A 26144-nucleotide genomic window follows, 5' to 3' on the forward strand; every position below is an offset into this window, starting at 1 on the left:
ATATTTTAGGATAGAAACAAGAACCCAAGAAGTCCTTTTCACTTTCCATTATATTGCTATAAAGACGCAGAATTTGATGAAGTTGTTTAGATCATTTATTGCGATAGAAGTTGTATGAATATACCTATGGTATATATATTTCATTCACTTGTCTCCGACGATGCAATAGAGACAGGTTACAGCACGGGGGCACATGACAGGCGATTAAAATATGAGAAAGAATAAAAATACTGCTACTTAACCTTGTTTTGTGTACGAGCCTTTTTGTCCTTGTTCTCTTCTTTCTTGCCCAATGTGTCCTCGCTTAGTGTATTGAGTCCTTCAGGTTCAGTGTTAGCATAATGTATGCTCGTTGGTCCGATTATGCGAGTACGAGCTCTTGGTTTGGGCGTCATGTGCTGTGACATGTTGGTCGAAGTTGAAAGGTGTGTTGCCATATATTTATGGCGAGAACACTAAACCATTGGCTATCTGGCTGTTCTGGTAATGAAAACGATGACCGACATCCTTTCCCGCATATCACTGTGATTACCACCAGTTTGTCGCAAGGATTTTAAAGTTTTTTAAACCAAGTATGACATTTTACCATTCTGTTAATGTGTTGAAAGTTTGAAATTAAACCACGAAGGTCATGCCCGATATTTTTATTCTCGTTATGTGTATAATTGACTATGATAATGATATATTTAGTTGTGAGTGATAGAATTTGCTTCTAAAAAGGTATACTCTTGAAAGGTCACTGAAAGGTGCACAAGACTGAGGATGTCTTATGTCGCTTCTCGGTATAGATACTGAACGCAGGGCAAACCAGGAATGGTTTACTTTAACCACCAAGAACCGATCGTCATAAATTCGATTTAACAAACTTTATTTATGTTCATAATTTAAAGTTATTTCACATTAAACCTACCCCACACATTTTTCTGTCAAGTTGGCAAGTAAATCGGTTGTCATTCTGTGTAACATTGAAAAAATCGCGATCGATTGCCAATCCTATCATTTATGATACCACCCGAAATTATTGCGTACTTCATTATGATAAATACTCTAGATGATGCGCATTGACCACGACTAGGCCTATACAGTCATCGTTTGAGCCCATTGCTTCAGTTTATTCGCCCTGAATAAACAGATATTGCGTGATTGCGCCACAGATTGCGTGGAATACCATAGGTCGTCTCTTCGTGTTGAACGCAAGGTCTTAGCGTGTGCCAAACAGAAATCAGTGCATGTCCAACAATAAAATTCAAAAGTCAAATGACAAGCGCTGCTATACTGTTCATTGGACTTCATGGTTCGTTGAAAGGAGTTGTAACCTCTTGAATACGCTTATGATACGACTTTAAGGTCATGAATGATTATCCAAAATCACTTATATTTGCTGATTTTGACGATTATTCCGCAATTTTGTGAAATGCTGAAGATTTTGGTATGTTTAAGTCTTGATGTAACGTGATCATATTCTCGTTTGAAACATTATGCATAGGGATTATTTTCTACCAGCGAGTAGGGTTACAGCGATAGGAGGCTGATTTTGTCAAACGCGTTTTGTCGATAGATATCTTACATACGTTCTGACCGAAACACCGAGCTGAAGTTTTGTTTACAACAAGTATTGATTCAGCTATAGCATTATAGGATTGGAAAGCTGGCACACCAGTGGTGGGGTCTATCTATTGGTGAAAACACTGAAATTAACGACATGAGTGGCTGTGGCCTGTTTGTCTTCGGATAGTATCAAGCTGTAGGCCCACTATTCGTCGCAGTTCAGCATTATTTAAAAAACCTCAACATGGACGTCATGGATACTTGCCGTTTTTATATTTCTGCAGATGAGCATCGGTAAGAAATCAGTCGTAAATCACACAACTAGGTCATGTGAAGAATGATAACTTGTATAGACTGCTGGCTGTTTTGTTTTGTTTGTTAAATTGCAATTTATGTCAGCTAGTCCCCTGTCACCAAAGTTGTCTTCCCGATAATTATGGTCACGCATATTAATTTCATGCAACTTAAGACTATACGTAGTCATTTACCATTATGTCGATAACCTGCGAGCTATCACAGTGCTGTTTTCACAGCGTATGACCTTATTATATTGTGTCACTCCGTCCTATTCATCTCTGGTGACCAGGCATTCTTTGTGTGGAACAGACCAGCTGGCATACTAATCCGTTTGTAAAACCAGGTGATTGATTAGATAGCGCTCAAATACAATTCATTATATAGACCATCATAGTACGAGAGGTTAAAGCCTTCATTTTACTAAGAAGTTGTCTGTTTCGATATATATCGTTCATTATAGCGGAAACTTTCTTTAGAAAAAGGATCGTGATCGTGACAGTTCATGATCAAGTTTCCTTTTTATCACACAGGTCCAGTATCAAACGTATGCGTCAAGAAATTCGGATTTAGAGTGATTGTGATGATTGGCTCTGTTTTATCATCCATATCATCCATAGGATTTTTCATCAGCGCATTAGCCACAAGAATCGAATTCTTGTACTTTAGTATTGGAATACTTGTAGGTAAGAGGCAGAATTTGTACCAAGATTCGTGAAACACTTATATACAGTTTACGAAGATCAGAGTTCACGTACACAACTGTTCTAAGCTTGTATGTAAATCACTTGAGCGTATGTAGAAGTCAATTAGTGCACTGTAACTGAAGAATAATTTGCGCATATCCTTTCGTGTGAGAGTCGAGTATTTGCAATCTCATATACATGTGACTACGTTGTATAGAGACACTCTACAGCAACTGCACTTCAATCGAAATCACCTCCCGGCTTAGGCGAGGTTATGACATGAAATTTCTCATAATTTTCCTTTCCCATATACTAATGCCCCAAGCTTAATGTGATAACGTATGTCAGATGACATACCAGTGAATAAGTCAGAAATACAACGACTGGCGAAGACATGTTGGCATACCTACACACACCGACCTAAAATGATAATTCAGACATGTTCAATATATCAAGGTTACTCGCTGACTCTATACTTGTGTAGTTTTTTAAGTTTTCTGTTACAGTTTTTATAAGTAAACAGCTAACGTTTCATAAAGACAGAACAAGTACATAACATGCAATATCAAAGATAACTGTCAGATGCAATGGAGTACTGTTCATGGGAATATTTTGTAAAATAACGTCGTGTTTTCTGCACGTCTGTGCTGCGATCTGTACAATTTCCTTTCCAATTTTTCAACAGGAAAAGGACACGGATTGATAGTCCCACCACATTTGGGGATAATAGCTCTTTATTTCAAGGAAAGGTTCGCACTAGCTAATTCACTTGTATTGAATGGTTCAGGAGTTGGTACTATCGTTTTCTCACCATTGATGCAATATCTGATCGACAGCTATGGTTGGAGAGGCGCTGTTATTATATTTTCTGGATTGAATGCACATATGGGATCTCGGCTGCTTTGTATCGAAATCCGGAAAGCGCACAAAGTCGTCATAACGTCGAGCGAAATCACATTTCAGAAATGCATGGGTCAAACAAAAATTTATGTAGCATATGTGACTTCTCACTGTTCTATCGGTATCCTCTCTGTGTTGCATTTGCATTGGCAAATTTATTTGGTATCGGTGTATGATTTCAAGCCTTACCGGCCAATTTATTTGCATGTGCAGAGACAAAGAACCTTGGAACCTTTAATCGGTAGATGGGCACCATGCCTCTGCTTCTGTCCATTCCAAGAGAACATTTCACCGGTATCACGTGGTTTGGCGTTGCTTTTCTTTTGGCAGGAATCGCCAGCTTGCTCAGTTCCTTAGCAACCACATATGCAAGTTACACAACTTGTGCATGCTTAATAGGTTTTCTAAGTGGCATATTCTTCACAGTATCGAACCATGCAATAACAGACATCGCAGGACGTGAGAATTTTACCACTGCTGTCGGATTTACGGCATTGGCTATATCTATTGGAGGAATACTAGGTCCAACGATAGGAGGTAAAACTAACAATCGTATTTCTTTTAATCCCAGAAAAAAAAAACACGCGAATTATACCACACGAAATGTGTGTAACATTAATTCATAAGCATAGAAGAGGATAAGGAAGATATTCATGAGGACATTGACTCATTCATACGTTGCATTAAAGTATTAGTCTGTATGTAAAGAGTAACAGCAGCAGAAATTACTCGTAAAATACTGTTTGACCTGGCCGCATCAAATGCCTCTTGTGACTATATTTCTAGTTACTCCACAAGTAATTTGGGCCTCATGACATTCGTGCAGTGGTAAAACAATCCAAATTGAAACAATTTCTAAAGGTACATCCAAACATAATACATAACAGGTAAAACAGTAAGAAAGATTTGTAGATAGGGACGAGCGTTAATGACGGCCGGGGGGGGGGAGAAAATATTTCAGCAGTTCCCTATGACCTTAGCCAAAATTTTAGTACCTCTCTCCTGACAAGAAAAATTATAAGTGCCCCTCCACTATATATATATATATATATATATATATATTATATATTTATATATATATATATATATATATATATATATTATATATATATATATATATATATATATTATATATATATATATATATATAATATATATATTATATATATATCATGACCAACTCATCGAAATGTGACCATTGTTACGGATTTGTAGACAAATTTTGGGGAACATATTCTGGCCATTGACCGAAGGTTTCACTAAGCACGGGAACATTTTCTATGCTATCACCCAGGTATAGAGAAAATTCGTATGACATGTCGACCCGTATCTGAGAACTGTGTGAAAAAGTTATCCAGAAAAAAAGTTTTTTTTTTCAAATTTATATTTTGAACAAAAGCAGTTTTTCAAAAACAATTGAATCTTCTTCCAAGCAAGGGAGTATTGTTTTTCCTGTAATACCACGGTTCCTTCACCAAGGACCGCAATAATAAATATGTATCGTTAACAATCAAGTGTTCATTTATATGCAATACATGCAACAGCTCGAAGGAGGTGTCCATTTCAAGACAAAAGTGTTCTGTTCATCGCCGACGACATTGAATATTCGAATCACAAGTACTCTGTTTAAACATTTGCATATAAGCCTAGTAATGATTCTATTTGCTTGGTATTGGCACTTTAACAAGATTTATCAACAGCATTCTTTTATAATTTCAAGGTTACATATACGATGTCACCGGGGACTACAACAATTCCTTTTATTTCTATGGCACTTTCCTGATTTTGGGTGGACTAACTATCTTGTTGACGGAGGCGTATCTTGCCAGGAGGAAGAATTCGTCTTCTGATTAAGATGTTGATACGATACAAGCAGTTTTTGACGTCGATGCTGAAGGATACCCGACATGGTATATTAACGCTGCCACACAGACTGGCGAAGTCATAACAAAGAAAGATGACATTCTGTGTGATTGAGTTTTATTTCAAGTGCGACAAATGACGTTCGCGCTGTTCATTAACTGACCTTGACCAATAAGGAGATGAAGAGTACCTAAATCACTTCCGATTATTTCCACTCAAATATCTTAATATGGGTAAAGAAAAAGTTAAATACTGTTTTACAGTTTGAAAAAAGTATTATTTCTTTTCTAATCGATTTAATGAATTTCAAACTCAGGAAACAGGTAATAAGGTATAAGCACATTTTAGTCAAATCTCCCACTAGCCTGTAATAAACTATAATTATGGTACTTTCTTGACATATTTCAGACTAACACGATCGGAACTAATTTGGGATAATTGGATGGTGAAGTAATGCCGATTTAATCTACAAATGTAATCTCATCTGCTTTTCTTTGTACATTACACACTTGTTTCCATGAGTAATATGTATTATTGCAACATTCAGCTATCTTGCACGGAACACTTTTGAGAAATTTAAACAATATGAAAATTCAATCATCCCAAATTAGTTTCAATCGTGTTTACAGCAAATCTATATCTTAATCAATAGTTTCTGAATCTTCTTTTGATTTGTCATTATCGGTTTATACATTGAGAAAGTCATTAATAACTAAGAAACATAAAACCTTGTTTACACCTTTTTAATTTTAATGATATCTTTACTGGATGCTTCTACAAACAGTATAATTTAAGTCAAGTGGCAGAATTTTAGTCTTCCTGGAGCCCTATCAGTGCCTAGGGTGCGAGAAAGTAGGTTTGATAACTTCACTCTGTGGAACAAGATGGGCCAGAATGCGATTAGTCGGTCAATGCGGAACGCACCAGTTTTACCGGTCTAGTAGGAACTTCGTTTTTCTATGATATTTTAGGGGGATTTGTATTCAACACGAGTAACCGGTATTCCGAGATAGTAGGTAGTATCAAGCAGTAGTTTAAGTCTTCTTGGAGCCCTATCACTCAATAGAGTTTGAGAAAGTAGGCTTGATAAAATTCGCTCTGTGGATCAAGATGGGCTATAAGTGTTGTTCAATACGGAACCGGTCTAGTAATGACTTTGTCTTTCTACGATTTTTAGTTTTGTACTATTGAACCCGAATTGCTGGCATTGCTAACAGACTTTTCTGCAAGTATTTTCCACGACATGATGTCATCAGCTATGCTCATTGCAAGTTTATTACGATCCGATTATGCTTGAAGGACTTGGAAGAGGTTTACACTGCCTGCGCCTAGACTTGCTCCAAGTCTGTTGGCATTTAACAGTAAAAAACACAGTAAATTGAAGGAGTAAACTTCAGCAGAGTCGCGTTAGTACGATGGCCGAGAGATAGAATGCTGCGTATATCGTTGGGTGAACGTGATAGTCCACCAGCCATTAACTGCTGCCGGGAAAAGTCAAGCGACTGGGGGCCAGTCTAGCATACGTCATAAGGATAGATAGAAAAACAATATTGATCATCCAAGTAAAGTTTTCTTGGCAAGAAGCAAAGTTCAAAAAATCCCCAAATGAACAAAAAAAACCAAAACAAAACAAATGATATTGCAGTTTTTAGAATTTGCAGTTTTACAACCTATATTTTGAGATAGGAACAAGCTGAGAACACATGACGTCCTTCTTCAATATCCATCATATCACGAAAAAACATTTGTCGTATTATGAAGTTGTTTAGTTGATTTATCGCGATAGAAGTATCGTGTATATACCTGTGATATATATATATATATATATATTATATATATATATATATATATATATATATATATATATATATATATATATATATATATATATATATATATATATATATATATATATATTGCATTTACTTATCTCGGACGATGCGTAGAGACAGGTTATAGTATGTTGATAGAATGAGCAGTTCATGTATTCTAGAGCCGTATGAACGTCTTCTTGCGGTAGGCCGTGGTCAAATTTTTTACGTACGGGAGCTTTATTTCTGAAAGGTTAGGGACCAACTTATGTTATAAAGAGAATCACTTGCAATAAAGGATATTTACAATTACTTAGATCACCTTTTATGTAACGTTCTGCCCTTTACAGGTAGAAAAGATAAAAACGAGGTGTTGGTAATCAAATCAGAAATGAGTTCGATGCTACCTTTTTTACTACATCAGAGAAATCTCATTTCCGATAATGGAACGGAAGTAAATCTTCACATTGCAGCATATTATCATGATGACATTTGATAAAATTCGGAGCAATTCATGCTAAAGAAACGTCTCTTTTAGAAGATAATTTATTTAGTTTTTGCATGCCTTGACTATTCAAAACAAAATATGTCATGCCAGTATATTGATGGTGTAAATACAGCGATCTGATTGGTCGAGACGTGAAAAGAACCGTGGTATATTGGCGATATACCACGCACGGCACACGCGGGAGCTCTCGGCTTCAGCAAACTCCTTTTTTGACGTTCCATATCTGAATTTCAATATACTGTTATGATATAATAGCCATAAATCACACCCAGCGACGGTGTACCACTCAATATATGCACTCGCTATCGTTCGCGCATATGTCGTGGACTGATCAAAATGTCGTGGTATACCATCGCTGGGTGTGCTTTATTGCTTAAATAAACACTTCGGTGTTGTGTACACTGATTCATGACCGGCGAATGGTATACACATGCAAAACACTCCATTGTTGTGGCATTCCCATAGAGCGTTATTTTCTTTACGCAAAGGTCAGGTCGGTCACGGTGACCTCAAAACAAAGCAGACTACGCACAGTACTGTTCAAAAGGTGAAAGTGAGTAGATAGGAGGTAGTCAAGGAAGTTGTACTTTGTGTCGTCGAGAAGAATGCGTCGATCCATTGTTGTTTACTCTATATTATTGGTATTTTCCACATCAATCCTGTATGCATCCAGTCAGCAAGGTAAGTGGTAACATTTTTAGCTGAAAAGCAACTGATTCTGTTGAAATATTGATCTGAAAAAGGAGAGACACCTACCAGGAAGTGAAATCGTTTTATTGTTTTGTTTCTATCTACAGTTCAATCTACGCAAAGATAGCATTCTTAAAATTCTAACCTACGTCATGATTGTGGATGCATATTGACATGAATCGTTTCAGTGTTGTAAGTGTACCTGGCGTAGTTTATGTCGAAAAGCCGAATGCGTCGAATGCTTATCCGTTCACTATGGTGACATGCACCGTTTCAAGTCAGTCTGCGACAAAAGTAACATACAAATATACAGAGGGAATCCACGGCTACATGTCATATCTAGTAGAGCTTTGATTAAGCATTGTAACAAGCTCGGTATTCGTATTTATCTTAAATACAAATTTTCTTCTAAACTAGTTATAATGTGAACGGTATCTAAATGTCATTGGCTACTAAGCTCAACCAAGTATTGTCTAAGGTTACAATCAAAGCAATGCCTATATTTTGCATTATCTTTCGTTATTCAAACTGCAATTGATCAAAGTCCCATATATTAGAACAGGCTACGTATACATGGCCAAGTTACACGAGCCTGATACCATTCCCTCACCTTGGGTATTGTGCAACTCAATTGATGCGTGGAGGACAAACAGCGCCCTCCGAAACAGAAAATTCTCGAAGACAGGGTATTATATGAACCTGTTATACTTCGATCAATTCGTGCCAAGAGTACTTTCGGCCTTGCAATTTTCAACTAAATAACAATAAACAGCACATCATCAGTTACGATGATACAAATAAAATAGCAAAGAGACAGTCCATAATCTAGGTATCATAGCTAAGATAAGTGTCTTTACAATATATTTATAGGACCATGAGAAGAGTAGCGTGGACAGCACAAATAAAAGCTTTCATCTTTTATAGTATACGTTTCTTGCTCAACAAGATCGGATGTGGCGCAAGTCCACTAGATAATTTCCCATAGGCCACCACAGAAGCGTTTCGTGTGGGCAAGTCCATTTTGAAAATTTTGACTAAGTAATGAAATTGCGCCCTCTGTGTTGTTTTTGCCAAACCCCAGGCTTATTGCTATGATTTCCATACAACACGATTGGAACTATTTCGGGACAATTGGCTTGTGAAGTAATGACGGTTTTATGAGTAATTTGTAATATTGCAACATTCAGCTACAGGACACCTAACACTTTTAGTAATTTGAACAATATGAAGAGCCAATTATCCAGAATTATTTCCGATCGTGTTATAGGCCTTATAACTCCTTATATTACCACAGAATGCTACAGCCATTATTTACATCAATCCAGTGCATTTTGATTAAAACAGGCAATTATCTTTACAAAATACTTCAAGTTAAAGTTCAAACCAAACGACATCCATACAAATATCAAAACTTACGCGTCCACACTATTTTTCACCCTAACTCCACAAGTAAATTTGTGGTCTTGTTCCATGTAATAGGACTTTTTATTTTATTTTTATTTTTTATTTTATTAATCTCGAACCAACAGATTGCCCCAATAACAGGTTCGACTGAAAATAAAAATATAATACAAAAACGAAAAATATATAACAGTTACAACGTAAACAAACAGACAGGAGAATTCACATAAGAAATAACCAAAAAACAGCAACACAGCAAAAGACACACAGAAAAACACCCAGATAAAAGTAATCATTCAGAAAAAAGGATCTTACATAATCCATGACGAAAATTACTTAAGTTATTAAAAATATCTAAATTTTGCTTGTTACAGATAGAATTAAAATATGTCTGAGATCGTGATAAAATGAGTGTTTCAAGATATTCGTACGTGCTGACACTGGTCTAAAAAGAACAGCACGACGCAATGTAAAAGCAGGAACGTTAAAATGAATCTGTGCAAGGACATCTGGTACACTATAAACTGAGTGAAGGATTTTATAAAGAAAAAGAGTGTCTAAAAATTTTCGCCTGTTCTCCAATGTGGGAAGGCGAAATTCATAACATAGGTTACTATACAGAGCCCTTGAGTAAGCCATCGATGAACGGAAACAAAGATACTTGATAAATTTTATTTGGACTCTTTCTAATTCACAAATGATTAATGACAGCATTCCCGGCTTTGACTTATTACAGTGATTCATATCCTGTATCTTTTCATACAATATTTAGACAATTTTGGGACCAATCTGACGGGTGTAGCATGCTAGCAGGGTACGCTTACCCATTCCGGACACCTGGTACCACCACTAATTATCAGTGGTTCAGGATGGTCCTACTTAAATTTGTAAATCACAATTGTCCCATGGACCTGGTAATATATTACCTTGAATGGAAATGATTATTGGACCAGTTTAATGTCATTTTCTTTATTAAATATAATTGATGAGGGGACCAGATGGTGTGAGCAGTATTCAACGTGGCTTCTGACGTAGGAGACATACAATGTTTTTAAAACTTTGATGCTATTAAAATATTTACAAGAACGCTTGATAAATCCAAGCATTTTAAAAGCCTTTGAAACAACATGGCTAATGTGCATACTCCAGTTAAGTTTACTTAATAAAAATACACCAAGGTCTTTTACAAAGTTGGTGCGAGTCAAGATAGTTTGCTTAGCACATCTGTAAGGAAATATTTTGACGTTTTTTTCAAAGTGAATGAAATACATGAACATTTTTTAACATTTAATGACAACTTCCATTTGCTCGTCCACTTCACAACCTGGTTGATATCTTGTTGTAGTTTGATGCAATCGGACATATCAGTAATGGCCATAAATAACTTGGAATCGTCAGCATACAAAGATAAATTTGCATGGTTCATGCATTCAGACATGTCATTGATATAAAGTACAAAGAGGAGGGGACCAAAAATAGACCCTTGGGGTACACCTGATGTGACATGTCCCCATGATGACAGTTCCCCGTCAAAAGCTACCCTTTGTAAACGACATTGAAGATATGTGGAAAGCCAGGTTAACAGATTACCACCTATACCATATGACTGAAGTTTATGAATCAGTAAAGTGTGGTCGACCGAGTCAAAAGCTTTTGAAAAATCCAAGTAAATAGAGTCAACCTGCCCTCCTTTGTCCATCACTGTGCTGATATAATTAATATAAGATACAAGATTTGTCGTGGTCGAACGGCCGCTGACAAACCCATGTTGGCTTTCACATATGACAGATTTAACATGGTTAACAAGATTAACAAGACAATTTCACACATTTAGTAAGAAAAAAATAAAACAATTGAAAAACGAAAATTCAAGTCAAATTCAATAGTTTGACAATGTTGTGAGTTGGGAATTTTAAATGTACATTGTCGTATGTACATATCAGCACGAACTCATTGTCTCGTCAGAATTTAACAACACAGATAGCGATTTGCAAACTCTCAGAGGCTTGAATTTCATCCTCAGTTGCCGTTCGGTTGAATGGTGGTCGGACGCCATTTGAAGGAAGAGTTGACGTCAGACGAGATGGAGAGAACTCATGGAGATATGTGTGTGGAACTGGTGCAGGATGGAATCTAACAGTAGCAAGGGCCGTGTGTAAACATCTGGGTAAAGCTACCTATTTTCTGTTGTAAAAACTAACGATTTAAATGCATTGATTAGATATTAAGAACTCCGCAGAGCATACGACCAAATCCGTATCCCACTAAAATGCCCAACTTCTCATAAAGAAACGAAAAGCTAGCATATTTGAGTTCATTGAAAATTCGAAATCCAAACGAAAACTAACTCAGATAATCTGCACATGTACTTCAACAATTGATTTTAAACTCTATTTATTGTTAAAGGCTATCCTGCGGTAATGTGGGAATGGCACAATGGTGAATTTTGTGGAGAAGACCTGTCGTCTGCTAGCTTTCTCTGTGATATCAGATGTAATCCATTGTCAGAATCTCTTGAAAACTGTAGCATAGATTGGGACAACAACGGCTGTCAATGTGACCAACGAAACACAGCTGGAGTAACTTGTTACCGTACGTATACACCCACAGTCACTATAAAGGCATAAATACTGTATTCAAATTTCTGAGATGTATGGTGGAACGATTACAGTACTTATCAGTCACTTATCTCATGACAAGGTGTGACAGAACATGTGTACATCTACTTAAAATAATCTATTTTTGTAGCGTTGTCAGAAGAGAATAATTGCAAGCTAATTATGCGTTTCCGCATTGTTTCACTCATAGTAGGTAACATTTTGCCCGTTTCAAAGTTTTGTACAAAAACCTTAACTTCAATTTTGACAGCCTTGCCTCTTTTGTGCTTATTATTTATTACGTTAGTAATGTTGTGTTTATTTATCACCAGAACTTAATTTTCTTGGTCGATATAAAGAGAGTCGGGATGACAGAATATTTCCATCAAACACGTTATGGCAGATACCCCCGAATGACGTCACAATTGAAGGGTGTATTAAAGTGTGCCGGGATCGACAAAAGACTATAGCGGTTCTCGCGAGTGGTGACGAGTGTTACTGTGGCGATGACTCGGTTGATTACTGGCGTCATGAAGAGGCTATTCCAGGATTTCCAATACTGCCTGACTCGGACGTTGTGATGTACGACACAGTGCAGTGTTTTGGCAATCATGGAGAAGCACCTTATATACAAGGCTGTGGAGGCAATTGGCAGTTAGATGTTTATAATGGTAAGTAGATGTTAAAATTCTTCATCAACCAAAAATCGATGCAAATGTCTTCGAAGAATATTTTGGCATGTGTACCATACCACAAAATATAATCCCAGTGACTTCACTATCGACGTTCTCATGATAGTACTGATTATTTGTTATCATACGGTGTACACGATGCCAAACGCAAGATGGCACACCTGTATTCTTAATTAAAATTAAGATTTTCTTTATTGTCTTTCGGTATCAATTAATTGGTCTACCAGATTTAATGTAGATTGACTAAGACGCCGTCTTGTCTATTACACATCAATTACAGCCTCCTTTCAAATCAAAGACGCAGGATCAAATGGGTTGGGATCAAAATGCTTTAACTCAGAAATGGTCACGTTGGGGTTCAACGAAACCTCTCAAATGGTAAATATGTTATTCATTCATCTATGTAGTTTACGATGGTTGTAACAGTTTAAACACACAACAAACAAACTTTTGAGTTACGAAAATGTTGCTCAATCTATTGTATTACTTTAGAAAGCACAGCTTTATTCTTGCTAGTCCGGTATTAATAGTAGTTTTGAAGGTAGTATATGTGTACCTCGAAAGTGAAAGACTTAAATTTTCCGATGTGAAACTTTCAACTATCCCCTCAGCAAATCAAGAATAGAAATCGGTGATGATGGTGCAACGTTTAATACTATAGAAATAAAGTACCTACCATATGTCGATATATTAACTCTATGGAGAAAATAAAAGTTCATATTTAGAATAACTAATACGGTGATTCTTTTTGTGCCAGGAACTTTAAATGGGCCCAAAAGTGGTAGATAGGAAAAGAATGGCAAAAATTTGAGAGTCTGACTATCTGTTAGGGGCGCATTCTACCTAATAAAACGCTTGACATTTATATTAATTGATTACATCGTTATGCAAAAATCACACAATTTGTATGAACGTTGATATACAGTTTTTTTTCTCCATTTCAGATTCGCCTGCACTATTAGGTGTTAGCTTATTAATCATTGTTGTTCTAATCCTCGCAATGGTATACGTTATCTACAGACGATGGTGTCTGAAGTAAGTTTCATTATACCCACATAGGACTGTACTTCAACGTTTACTAAAATAATACAGATAGATTTATCTTAGCTTATACTCGTGTTTATTCTTTAATGCTACATATCGATGTCCTTGTTTGTGAAGTTTTTATACATTTCGATCAATATCTATATGTGTTGGGAAGTTAAAGCATTGCCAGAGTGACCCTTCATCACTTTTAACTTTTGCTGCGCTTTGCAGTATTTTTGTACTTTGTGTAAAATGCAGATTCTTGTTCTCCAACAAAAGTCCCGTCTGTAAATAGGCCTACATGTAGGGTTCAGCACGGAACTAAAGTCTGTAGATGGAAATGTCCAATAAAACTGTTGGCGACTGAGCATCTGCCCCAGGCTGATCAACAATGACATTGCTGGCACAGCAAATATTTTGTATTGTAACATGCTTCAGGAGGAGGGATAAGAAAATGTCTTTTGTTTTTTCGAGCAAGAGGTTAAAGCTACTATTCTTTCAACTCATTGATTGCAGAAGTACAAATCAGATGCGAGAAGAACACACAAGAATGCGGGAGGATGATCTTAGAAGAAGACTTTCAGCTGGTAACACACCTGCTGTGACAAGGAGAGAAGCAAGAGATGCAGCAAGATATTTCGCATTTGTAAATCCAATAGGTGGATTGAATCGAAATACACCAGATACTTCCCACGATGCTGCAGCTTTACAGGGCCAACAGCAAAACATCACAGACACCAGACTTACTGCGGAGTATGAGTCACTTGGTCCGGCAAATACTCCATCAACTCTAGGCGAATCAACCAGCTTGCATATGGAGGAACAGGACACCAGACCTTCGTCATTTAATCCGTACGCCCAAGTTGATAATACGGCAGTTGTGGGGGCATTCAGTGCAGTGGCAAACACTCGGAACGAAAGTGACCAAGGTGCATATGGACCGAGTGAACCGAAAACGTACGCACAAGTTGACAAGAAGAAAGATAGTGCTACAGATAAACCTGACGATGGATCACCCCTGGTGCAAACGACGCGGAAGAAATCAAAGATGACCTATATGCAAAGGTCGAAAAGCCCAAACCTCTGGTTCAAAACAAACACAATATAGAGGATGAAGTTAGTCCTAGTGATGACGTCATTATTCCTAAGCCAACTAGCATCGTCGATGGTGATGAAGAATACAGCGACGATGAGGTACCAAGAATACCTGTCAGGAGTCAGGAACGCTTAGAGGAAGTTAACCCCTAAAGAGATCGTAACAGGCACTCTCTTTCTGGGTTTCATTTATGGGCAATGTGTTAATTGTATTAAAAAGGCAGCCATTATGTCACTCTTTTCTTTCTCTATCAATGAACGAAGTGTAAAGCTTGCCTTTGTTTATTAAAATGGATAACGGAAAAAATATGGTCCGAAAACAGCGAAATATTTTCTAAAACTTGAACGCATGAGAAGAAGAATCAAAGGTGAATACGAGGAAAACATGTTCGATCACAAAACTTTACAAGTTTCATAGATTAAAAGAGTGATTGTCATTCACTTCAAATGTACACAGAAATATATGGCTCTATACTCTGCTCAAAAGTGGTAACATTGATCTAATGTTATGACCTAGAATTACATTTTATGTTTAGTGAGAACACTTCTATTTTGAACATACTAATAGCATCATAATTCTACTCCAGAGGGAATAGTTTTCGCCTCCCTGTTGACGTAATGGGTGTACATATTCGCTGCATTGATTGGAATTTCGATTTGTACTGCAAATCAAAGTAAACGGCGTTGTTGTCAGGGACTAGACTAAACCTCAAAGAGTTAAACATTTTTCATCTTTCAAGCAACCAGTCTACTGACATATCAACTTGTATAACTAACAACTACAACTTGTATAACTAAAAACTAGAAAATTATTTTAAGAATTGCAAAGAGATTGATAAATACACATGAGAAATTCAGAGAGAGAGAGAGAGAGAGAGAGAGGAGAGAGAGAGAGAGAGAGGAGAGAGAGAGAGAGAGAGAGAGAGAGAGAGAGAGAGAGAGAGAGAGAGAGGAGAGAGAGAGAGAGAGAGAGAGAGAGAGAGAGAGAGAGAGAGAGAGAGAGATTCCAGGTCATGCAAAGGGTCACACATATCCGTCAAACTAACCAAAGTAATAATGTGAATAATGTGATTTATTCTTTTACTACTAAACCAGTGAAGAGGAACATTAAGAACACTAGATAACGTATATTTCCAAGGGACAGCAGTCATTGTTCTGTAATGAAGTGGCTGAAGTATAACTAGGTCAGATCACATACTTGTTCATAAAAGTCAAACGATTAGTCTCTAGTAGACTTTCCTAAAGAATAGTTGATGCATGAAAGCTTAGAGTCTTGACATTTTTTGGCTGTGCTAACAAATACGCGAAAATGAAGCATTATGTCATATTAAGTCATATAGAGCTAAGTATTTGAGTTCCCTTCACAGTTATGTAATCTTTTTGTCATTATTTTTGTTGTAGAAAGGCTCGCAACATCATGCTAATACGAAATGTCCGATATTGTTGTTAAATCACAAATGTTACATTTAACCAGCACTCATTCGTAAAATGGTCGTGTTGCCTATTGTACACGATGTGTTTTACTTGCCAAACAATATTCTACATTTTAAGATTCTCGAGTAAAGGAAAAAGACACTATACAAGTCAAAAATGTTGAATAAATTGCCCTTAGTTACAGCTATTGATTCTTAATTCCTAATCAATGATGGTAACTTGTTCCAATACAATTGAAAAAGTTCAAGTTATTTCGGTCATGAAAGCAAAGGCAAATCACGAAACTATGTGGTCGGTCTGAATAGTAGATGAACGTCATGATAAGAAGTTTTTGTTCTGGAACCAAATTTCCGGTTACAATAATCGAAAATTTCCTTACATAAAAGTCAGAACCCCAAAGAAATATTAGTGATAATCCGCACCAGCATATTATGCTACTACTTGTTATCAAGGAGAATGTTCAGGAATATATGCTTTGATTGGTGCAATGTGAATTTTCGTTCGCCACCTTATAAAGGAAGTGAAAATCGAGCGGAGTGTAGACTCGTATCATATTGGCATGACCACAGTCCCTGTGTGTGGAGGGACTGTGGCATAACACATCAGGACGTTTATCTTGTTTCCCCAAACAAACATGACGCTCATGAATTTCTTTAGTCTGTATAAAGGTAGAAGTGAATCAGTTCAAAATCTAATATCCTGGCTTGTATAGAGTGTAAGGATGAGTGTACAATTTTTTAGGTAGGAAAAACAGATCATATTCTAAAATAACACAAGATACTCTGTCGTACTTAATCGAATAGAATGTTATCTTTCTTCTGTTGTACCAGAACCAGTCTGTGTTGCAGCGTCATTGAAACATGATTGGGGTCCATAAGTATTGGGCAGTTCCTGTAAATTTTCATCAGTATTAACATCATTTGATGTATTCCTTTTCTTTGCAAGATATAGTTCTGGTAGTAGCACGGTAAGTCCACCGAAAGTTATGAAAGCACCGTAGAAATAAAAGGAATTGTTGTAGTCCCCGGTGACATCGTATGTGTAACCTTTGAAAAGATAAAGAAATGACAGCATTACTACATGTAAACTTGTGTCGTAATTCTTTATATTTGTACTAGGTTGAGTTCTAATCTTGAAATCATTGCCATCCGGTAGAAACATCCTAAGATGAACTGTATAATACTGTTTAATTAAAAGTTACAAACCTTGCTAAGTGAGTTTACTCAATACATTTTGTATACTCATTCTTTGTCATATGTCTATGTTTTAATTGTATTTTGGCGTGAAGAAGGGAGTAACTGACGCATAAAAGGTTTCCGCAGATCGACGTGTAACTTTGAATTTAACATCCGCTCACATATTTCGGGTTTCGCTCATTTAGTGTTTGCTTAGTTATTTAACGTTAAAGTGTGATTCAAAAAATAATGTAAAGTAACGTTTTAACGTTATATTTGCTAGACTTACTTGAAAGTGTACTCGTATTGCATTACATTATATCTTCTTTTCTCTGATAGTCAAATTTTGACTGTCATGACCCAGCAAAAAACTAAAAGCGAAACCCAAAACACATCAGCGGGTGTTATGTAATTCATGTACTAATAAAGTACTGTGACTTAGTATTTGTCTCTCTAGCCTCAATGTCCCTTAAGTATTGCCATCACATTGCTTATAATCTCATCAAAAGTATTCCTGAGCAAAGAGGATATGGCTTTAAACTTGCCTGCTACCGGCGGACCAATGATTCCACCAATAGATATAGCCAATGCCGTGAATCCAACTGCAGCGGTAAAATTCTGTGGCCCTGCGATTGTTGTCATCGCGTGGTTCGCAACAGTGAAGAATAAACCACTCAGAAACCCAACAAAAGATGCATAAATAGAATATGTTACATATGTTGTTGCTAAGGAACTGAGCAAGGTGATAACTCCTGTAAGAACCAAGGCAATACCAAACCACGTGACAGCGGTGCAGTGCTTTGAGGAAATATGCACAAGTAGTGGTGGTGCCCATCTACCGATTAAAGAACTCGCACCAAAAAATGAAATGATCAATGCAAGTTGGTCTTGGGTTCCGAGGTTCTTTGTTTCAGCACGTGCAAACAAATGGGCCGGTAAGGCTTGATATCCGATACCGATGCCAAGTAAATTCGCAAATAAAAATGCAACAAACAGAGGGTTTCTCCCGACAAGAGAAAAATCCCATATTTCGCATTGATCTCTACAAATGTTCGAATGTTGAACTTCTGACTCATTATGTCGGTTGATGTCATGGCTTGTTTCTACTTTTGTTGGAGTTCGATACAAAGCAGCCGAGATCCCCATGTGTGCATTTATACCAGAAAATATAATAACAGCGCCTCTCCATCCATAGCTGTCAATCAGATATTGCATCAGTGGTGGAAAAACAAAAATGCCAATTCCTGATCCAGTCAAGACCAGGGAATTTGCCACAGCGAACCTTTTCTTCACATAGAAAGGTAATATTCCAAAATGTGGTGGAATAATCAATCCATATCCCATTCCTGTTTGTAAAATGAAAAGAAGCTGTTTATGAAGTTGAAGTCGAGGTACAAGTATGTAGAGCTCATATGGCAATATCAATGGTAATTAATGTAGACCTAGGGTGACGTTTACTTTAGACTCAGGCTGAAAACTTGCCTTTAGATTCGGACTCATTGCATATTAAGAATTAATATTATAATTCTGTTACCATTTCTGTTCAATTGGCGGGTTATTATTTATAACGCTCTACTTTTGGCATCAGGCACTGTAAATTTCCCACGAAGACTATATCGAACTGAATTGACTTGTATCGAACTCCCCCTGTAGACAGCTGTATGCGTTCGAGTGGGTGTGGATATAGATGCATTCATCGTCCCGTCTGCCCATTTAGGGACTGTGATGCATTCATGCATATATATTACATCGTCTGTAACTTTTTGTTTGCTATTTTTTTAGTTCAGAGTGACGGGTTAACTTCCTATTGTCATGTCGAATCTGCTGGAAGTTTATATCCTGGGTAAACTTGTAGGGTAATTAAGCTCGTCGGAAGTTGAGGTAACAAAGACAACAACATTCGAATTTCCGGCATTCCCATCGATTTTTGATCTTTGTTTGACCGCCTTGGATTTCAAAGTCGGTCTACGATCATATCGGATATGAAGATTGCTTTATTACTTACATAAAGGGAGTATACGAGTATGTATTTTGTAGAGAATGACCGTATATATATATATATATATATATATATATATATATATATATATATATATATATATATATATATATATATATATATATATATATATATATATATATATATATATATATATATATAAGAAACTTGGGTTGACACACACTACCACACCTGGTTGTTAGGTTCCAAACGTATTTATTATACCTCAAACACAACGTTTCGCTCTAAATTTAGAGCTTCTTCAGGTGTTTTCTACAATAAAAAGTACGAACATGAAAATTACAATGGTTGAATTGTGTAGGAAAACGAGCAATGTAGAGTTATAAGTCTGTGAAAATCTGGAAATGTACATGAATGACAGGAGAGAGACTAAAAAAATTACAATGGTTGAATTGTATATGAAAACGAGCAATGTGGAGTTTCAAGTATCTGAAAATCTGTAAATGTACATAAATGACAGGAGAGAGACTAACCTCGAGGTTTAGAGTACGGTCAAAACTACCTAGACCTACGCCGAGAGCTGGAAATTGGCGCGCTGAAGTCCAGGGGGGTCCCTTTAAATACTCAAAAGCTGGTATGTGGGGGCGCTGTTAAAGGCTATGTAAATTTTGGGCGAATATTTAGGCCAGCTGGAGACAGTGTGTCAAGTTTTTTGATCCATTGTGATTCTAAATGTTTAACAGTGCCCCCACAGACTTATAACTCTACATTGCTCGTTTTCCTACACAATTCAACCATTGTAATTTTCATGTTCGTACTTTTTATTGTAGAAAACACCTGAAGAAGCTCTAAATGTAGAGCGAAACGTTGTGTTTGAGGTATAATAAATACGTTTGGAACCTAACAACCAGGTATGGTAGTGTGTGTCAACCAAAGTTTCTTCTATCTTCCCCAACTAGGGATTGCCTGAATTCCTACAGTTTCTTATATATATATATATATATATATATATATATATATATATATATATATATATATATATATATATATATATATATATATAATAATACAGATGTTGTCTTGTAAATTACAGTTCTCGATGCTAAAGCAGAGCGTTATAAATAATAATACATATTACTTCAAGTAGAAAGCAATAATATTTGTCACTAAGTTTCATACATCTTGCAATCATCAGACAGAATAAGTGATAGGATTCTTACTTCAACACTCTTGTAGATGTATGATCGGGACGTACTATTCTTTTTGTAGGTGGTAACAACGTAGATTTGACAGCGTTGATAAAAAAACAATGTGTGGGATTATTTGTGAAGCGGGATTTTGACTTCAAGTGATGGAGACAGAGGCGGCGGCTCTATTTCTTCAAATTTTATTACAACAGCTACGTTGAACTACTAATACAATAACATAATGTGTCAATGGGTAGATAGGTGACGACCAGATCCAGTGGTGAGCGATCATCGCTCTGAGTATACGCATACAAGTACACTATACTGTACATAAACATATACTAAAGTAAGGTTGACAAATCCATGCTGTTAAACAAACGCTCGGAGTTTGTTTCAAACTACCGCCACCAAAACAATATTAACACCACCTACAAATAGAATGGTACGTCCCGATCATACATATATAAGAGTGTTGAACTAAGAATACTATCACCACCTACAAATAGGGTTTGAAGCAGTGGCCGACTGGTTTTGTGTGAGGCCTATCAGCTAGGCGATGTTGCCGTGAGTGTGTTGGGTTCGAATCCCGTTTGGGTTATAGTAAAATTTATATTTTCTCTGTCTGATGATTGCAGGATGCATGAAACTTATATCATTACTTTGTATTCATCATAATGAATTTCTTACCTACAAGAATTCCAATACTGAAGTACAAGAATTCCAATCTTGTTGCAAATGCGCTGATGAAGAAACCAGTAGAAGACATAATTGTGCCAATCATTACAATCACTCGAAATCCGAATTTCTTGACGCATACATTGGATACTGGACCTGTGTGACGTAAAATGCGATGGTAAAAGATCATATGTGTCAGAGTTATCACGTGGCAGCAACAAAAGATAATTTGTGCAATATAACGACAGAGAACAAGATGATTGGCTTATTCGTCACTAGGTTTCTGACGCTTTGTTATACACTTTACATTGTCTCAATATATGCCTCTAAAATGTTTTCTACTATCTTCTCTAAATTTGTTTCCTTTCGTAAATGCCATCAATTAATTTGGTTTTAAATGAATACCATTGTTTACAAAATATACTGACAGAATGGTCAACAATGTGTTTTTGACATACAAAGGAAGCCGCTGCGATGACATGGTTCTTTGTACAGTAGACTGTCAAAGTTTGATACGCAGCTGTCAACGTAGACTTCTTGTGTACGCGCCTCCAACGTTTGAGTCGAGTTGCGTGATCACCTGACTAAGAAGGCCAGGTGATTATTAGATTCGCAAATATTTTAAAAGGCAATATGAAAAAGGTAAACGGACAAGATTCAAGATCACGAACATACGAATAATTACAGTATAATAGCGAAGTGTACAAATCGATTGAATGTGACAAGCTGAGACGTCTACACCAGGACGAAAATATCAACATTCTTTGTCAATCATGGGGTAAATCGTCTGTTAAAGGGAGAGTATTTTTTTCGAGTGAGGTTGAGTCCAGAATTGCAATAGCGGTACTTGGGGAAAATCTAAGAGAAATTAAAACCAACAACCAACCGCAGTGCAGTGATGCATTTCTTAGAGCGACAACAACTTAGACAAAAGATTCTTTTGACTGCTGGCAACGATGGTTTTCTCATGTAATCAAGGCCAATATTCGAACTCCACATTTTCAACTTTCGAACTCCCAATTTTCAACTATCGAACTCCACATTTTCAACTTTCGAAATCCCAATTTCCAACTATCGAAGTCAACATTTTCAACTTTCGAACTCCCAATTTTCAACTATCGAACTCCACATTTTCAACTTTCAAACTCCCAGTTTTCAACTTTCGAACTCCACACATTCAACTATCAAACTCAACTTCAACTATCGAACTCAACATTTGGGATTCCTATTCCCCATTTATATTGAAGTCAACATTTTCAACTATCCAGGTCAACATTTTCAACTTTCGAACTCAACTTTTCAACTATGGAACTCAACATTTTCAACTATGGAACTCCACATTTTGGATTCGTATTCCCCATTTCAACTATCGAAGTCATAGGTCCCCCTAGACCACTAGCCAGCGAACACAATCCAAATTCGGCTGACTCGCAGCGTGTTTGCAAGGTTATATCTGATTGGTCGATTGTCACTATTCACAGCAACTTAGGGAGTTTATTTGTATTATTTCATTCTAACGGTACGATTCTGCCAACCAATTGGATAACAGCTTCGAAATCGCTGCGAGTCGGCACCCAAAATTAGCATACATATTGTCAAATACGACTTTAAAAAATCGTCAGTGTCATTTTACATGACACTACTTATCACTTTGTTAGGGAGTCCCAAACACATGGTGACCTCGCAGTTAATTTTGAACATTGACGACACCGAGTTCGTTCGTGACCTCGTCAGTGGTAGTTTGTCTAGGCTGCTACTTGACCTTGACCAGCCCGACAGACGGGGAGATGTGTCACGTAGGTGTTGAGACTCTTGTTAGACTTTTGTCACAGTTAAGTTGCATTAGAATGTGTAGTGAGCGTATTGTCCAGCTGGTGCAAGCCGCTCAACATGAAATACATGATGTTGAACATAGAGGTCACGGCGTAATAAAGGGAAAGTGGCTTCACACATCAGCCATCTCGTCGTGTATGTGCTTTGGTGTGTGAGTCTGAGTTGTGTTTGGCTGTTAGTGTGGAAATGAACAAGCGAGTCGTTAATTTTAAAATAAGCCATGGCGAGCCACGCACGCATGCTTTGTCATTAGACGACATGATAGCGACCAACTTAAGTGATGGCGGAGGTCGGCGGTAAAACTTAAAGTTATAGCATCACGAGTGTTTCCGGTACATATTTTTGGACCCTGTAGAACATCACACAGGAATAACTCTAAAACTCCGAAACGTCATGTGACGTATCTATGACGCGTTCTGACGTAGTATAGCTCAGAAGGAAAAACGTGGGTAACTACAATAAAGCAAGTTAGGGATGCCTAGGGAGAATATGAATCCCAAATGTTGAGTTCGAAAGTTGAAAATGTGGAGTTCGAAAGTTGAAAATGTTAAGTTCGATAGTTGAAAATGTGGAGTTTGAATGTTGAATGTTGAGTTCGATAGATAAAAATTTGGAGTTTGAATGTTGAATGTTCAGTTCGATAGTTGAAAATTGGGAGTTCGAATATTGGCCTTGATTACGCGCCATAGGCAACGATGGTTTTCTCATTTAATTATAGCGCGGTTCTGTTAGACACTCGATTTACACACGTCTCGTCACCGCATTGTAGAACAGCACAGCAAGCTAGCTGTGTAGCGAACGAGGAGCTGTGAGGAACTGTCTATTTGTTCATAAACAATGCATTGAATACTGTTAAAAATATCAAAGTTAGGCTATTAATTCGCACCACGTGTGACGCCGACTGGTCGTAGACATTAAAAAGTAGCATCGCCAAAAAACCCCGCGTCTCCGAACTCTAACAAATCGAAGAATACACCAGTGCAAATACCATACCACAGCAAGCTTTCAGGCCATGCAACGTAAATATAGCATCGAGCTACGTTGCTCGGCGTGACCTCTTTGCATGCTCGGCCTTGAACCTGGGTACTTACCAATGCTCATTTGTAGGAATATGAAAACTGCAAGTACCCATGACGTGCGTTCTGAGGTCTCTTCGAAATAATGCTGAATTACGACGAAAAGAGGACCTATAGCTTGATACCATCCGAAGACAAACCAGCAACAAACATGCGACCCTAACACAACGAGCCAGCTGTAACATGCACGCATGTCGTTGATTGTCTTTTGTAAATCTTGCCTCTCAGCAGCCAAATGATAGCTGAAAGTACACAGTGTAAACAATCGTACACTGTGTATGACTTCCCCGACCTCTGTAAAGAAACAATAAGCTTCGAATGTCGGTAGCAACTCACTCCTGGCTACGACTGCAAGTGATTTGTTCTCCGCGGCGAAGGTCGTCGAAATGCAACACGTGATCCATGGGACAGCTGTTTGAACCTCGAGAGAGGTCATGGATGAAAGGTGAAAGTTATTGGAGTCGAAGAGAATGAATAATTAGTCTGGTTTCCTGGCCCATTTCTACCGCTGGCTGCGTAGCCAGCGGTAGAAATGGGCCAGGAAACCAGACTAAATGATTTATGAGTCTCGAAGATTAGCATATATCACTATCTATTCGTTACATAAGAGAGTTCGTTTGATTGATGATTGTGTCACCAGGTGATGAATACGAATATATTGGTGTAAATGTCTTTGGTCTTCGGTCTCGGTCGAAACTTCATGATGTCGACACAGGGATTCGTTATGTATATTATTCTCCAAATCTTGTAATAACGAAGTTTTATAGGTCTTGTAAATCCGCTGCCTTTTGACAATACGTTGTAAGGGGAATTATGTAGTAAACGTGATGAGTTTTTGGGTTTCTAACAAACAACCCTATTTGTAACACTTACCCGATTTGTAACAAAAGTTAACCCAATTTGTAACAAAACCCATTTGTTGAAATCTTAATGAAATATGCATATATGTATGTTTGGGGCAATTTTCTTTTTTTCCCTTGTCGAAACTAATTTTTTCTGAAACTGTTTTTGTTACAAATAGGGTTGATTGTTACAAATAGGGGTGGCGTGTCAACCTTATTTGTAACAATCAACCCTATTTGTAACACTAACCCCAATTTTTAACAAAAGTTAACCCAATTTGTAACAAAACCTAATTTTCAAAAATACTTGATGGAATATGCATATTTGTATGTTTGGGGGCAATTTTCTTTTTTTCTTGTCGAAACTCATTTTTTCCGAAACTGCTCGTTAGATTAAATTTCGTTGTACAGGTTCCTAGGGATAAGAGGCCTACTCGTAAGACTTTCCACAAAAGTCGAAAGAATAACCTGTAATTGACTTTCGTAAAGAATAATTGATGCATTAAGTTTGGAGTCTGGACATTATTTTTGCCTTGCCAACGTTAAAAAATAAGCGAAAATAAAGTGTCACGGCTGTACTTTCACTAGCTCTTGGTTGAGGTACCGGTCTGGGATCGTAATGCTTTCAGTAACTGAAGCTGACACCAAAGTTGTCGGTTGTAAGCACAACTTCGATCTTTATTACTATACACCGTTCTCTGCTCCGTTCTCCAGCCTCTGCTCCGCTCTGTTCTACTTCTGTAAAGTGTACAACTTAAAGAGTTTCCAAATCTACATATTATAATAAATGACTCAAGCTACAACTTTAATTAAATACAGATATGTCGGAAAATATTAAAGGACAGGAAATA

The 26144-nt window shown here is 37.2% G+C and overlaps 3 protein-coding genes across 3 annotated transcripts; 2 read left to right on the forward strand and 1 right to left on the reverse strand.

The window, feature by feature from the left end:
• The first annotated feature begins 8167 nt into the window (after nucleotides 1-8167).
• LOC139132664 (uncharacterized) lies at nucleotides 8168-12977 on the forward strand. Its single transcript, XM_070698932.1, has 4 exons — nucleotides 8168-8291; nucleotides 11725-11868; nucleotides 12108-12293; nucleotides 12631-12977. Exons 1-4 carry the CDS (start codon nucleotides 8216-8218, stop codon nucleotides 12975-12977), a joined length of 753 nt encoding a protein of 250 aa, XP_070555033.1. The 5' UTR covers nucleotides 8168-8215.
• A 292-nt stretch (nucleotides 12978-13269) lies between these two features.
• LOC139132867 (uncharacterized) lies at nucleotides 13270-15987 on the forward strand. Its single transcript, XM_070699223.1, has 3 exons — nucleotides 13270-13368; nucleotides 13935-14025; nucleotides 14533-15987. Exons 2-3 carry the CDS (start codon nucleotides 13991-13993, stop codon nucleotides 15122-15124), a joined length of 627 nt encoding a protein of 208 aa, XP_070555324.1. The 5' UTR covers nucleotides 13270-13368; nucleotides 13935-13990; the 3' UTR covers nucleotides 15125-15987.
• A 178-nt stretch (nucleotides 15988-16165) lies between these two features.
• On the reverse strand, nucleotides 16166-24830 carry LOC139132812 (monocarboxylate transporter 13-like). Its single transcript, XM_070699071.1, has 4 exons — nucleotides 24467-24830; nucleotides 21555-21698; nucleotides 18266-19066; nucleotides 16166-17591 (listed from the first exon to the last, which is right to left on the reverse strand). The coding sequence occupies exons 1-4, from the start codon at nucleotides 24642-24644 to the stop codon at nucleotides 17353-17355; spliced, it is 1362 nt and encodes a 453-aa protein (XP_070555172.1). The 5' UTR covers nucleotides 24645-24830; the 3' UTR covers nucleotides 16166-17352.
• Between the last annotated feature and the right edge of the window lie 1314 nt (nucleotides 24831-26144).

The sequence above is a fragment of the Ptychodera flava genome, chromosome 5 (genome assembly GCF_041260155.1).
Source record: "Ptychodera flava strain L36383 chromosome 5, AS_Pfla_20210202, whole genome shotgun sequence".
Taxonomy (NCBI): Eukaryota; Metazoa; Hemichordata; class Enteropneusta; family Ptychoderidae; genus Ptychodera; species Ptychodera flava.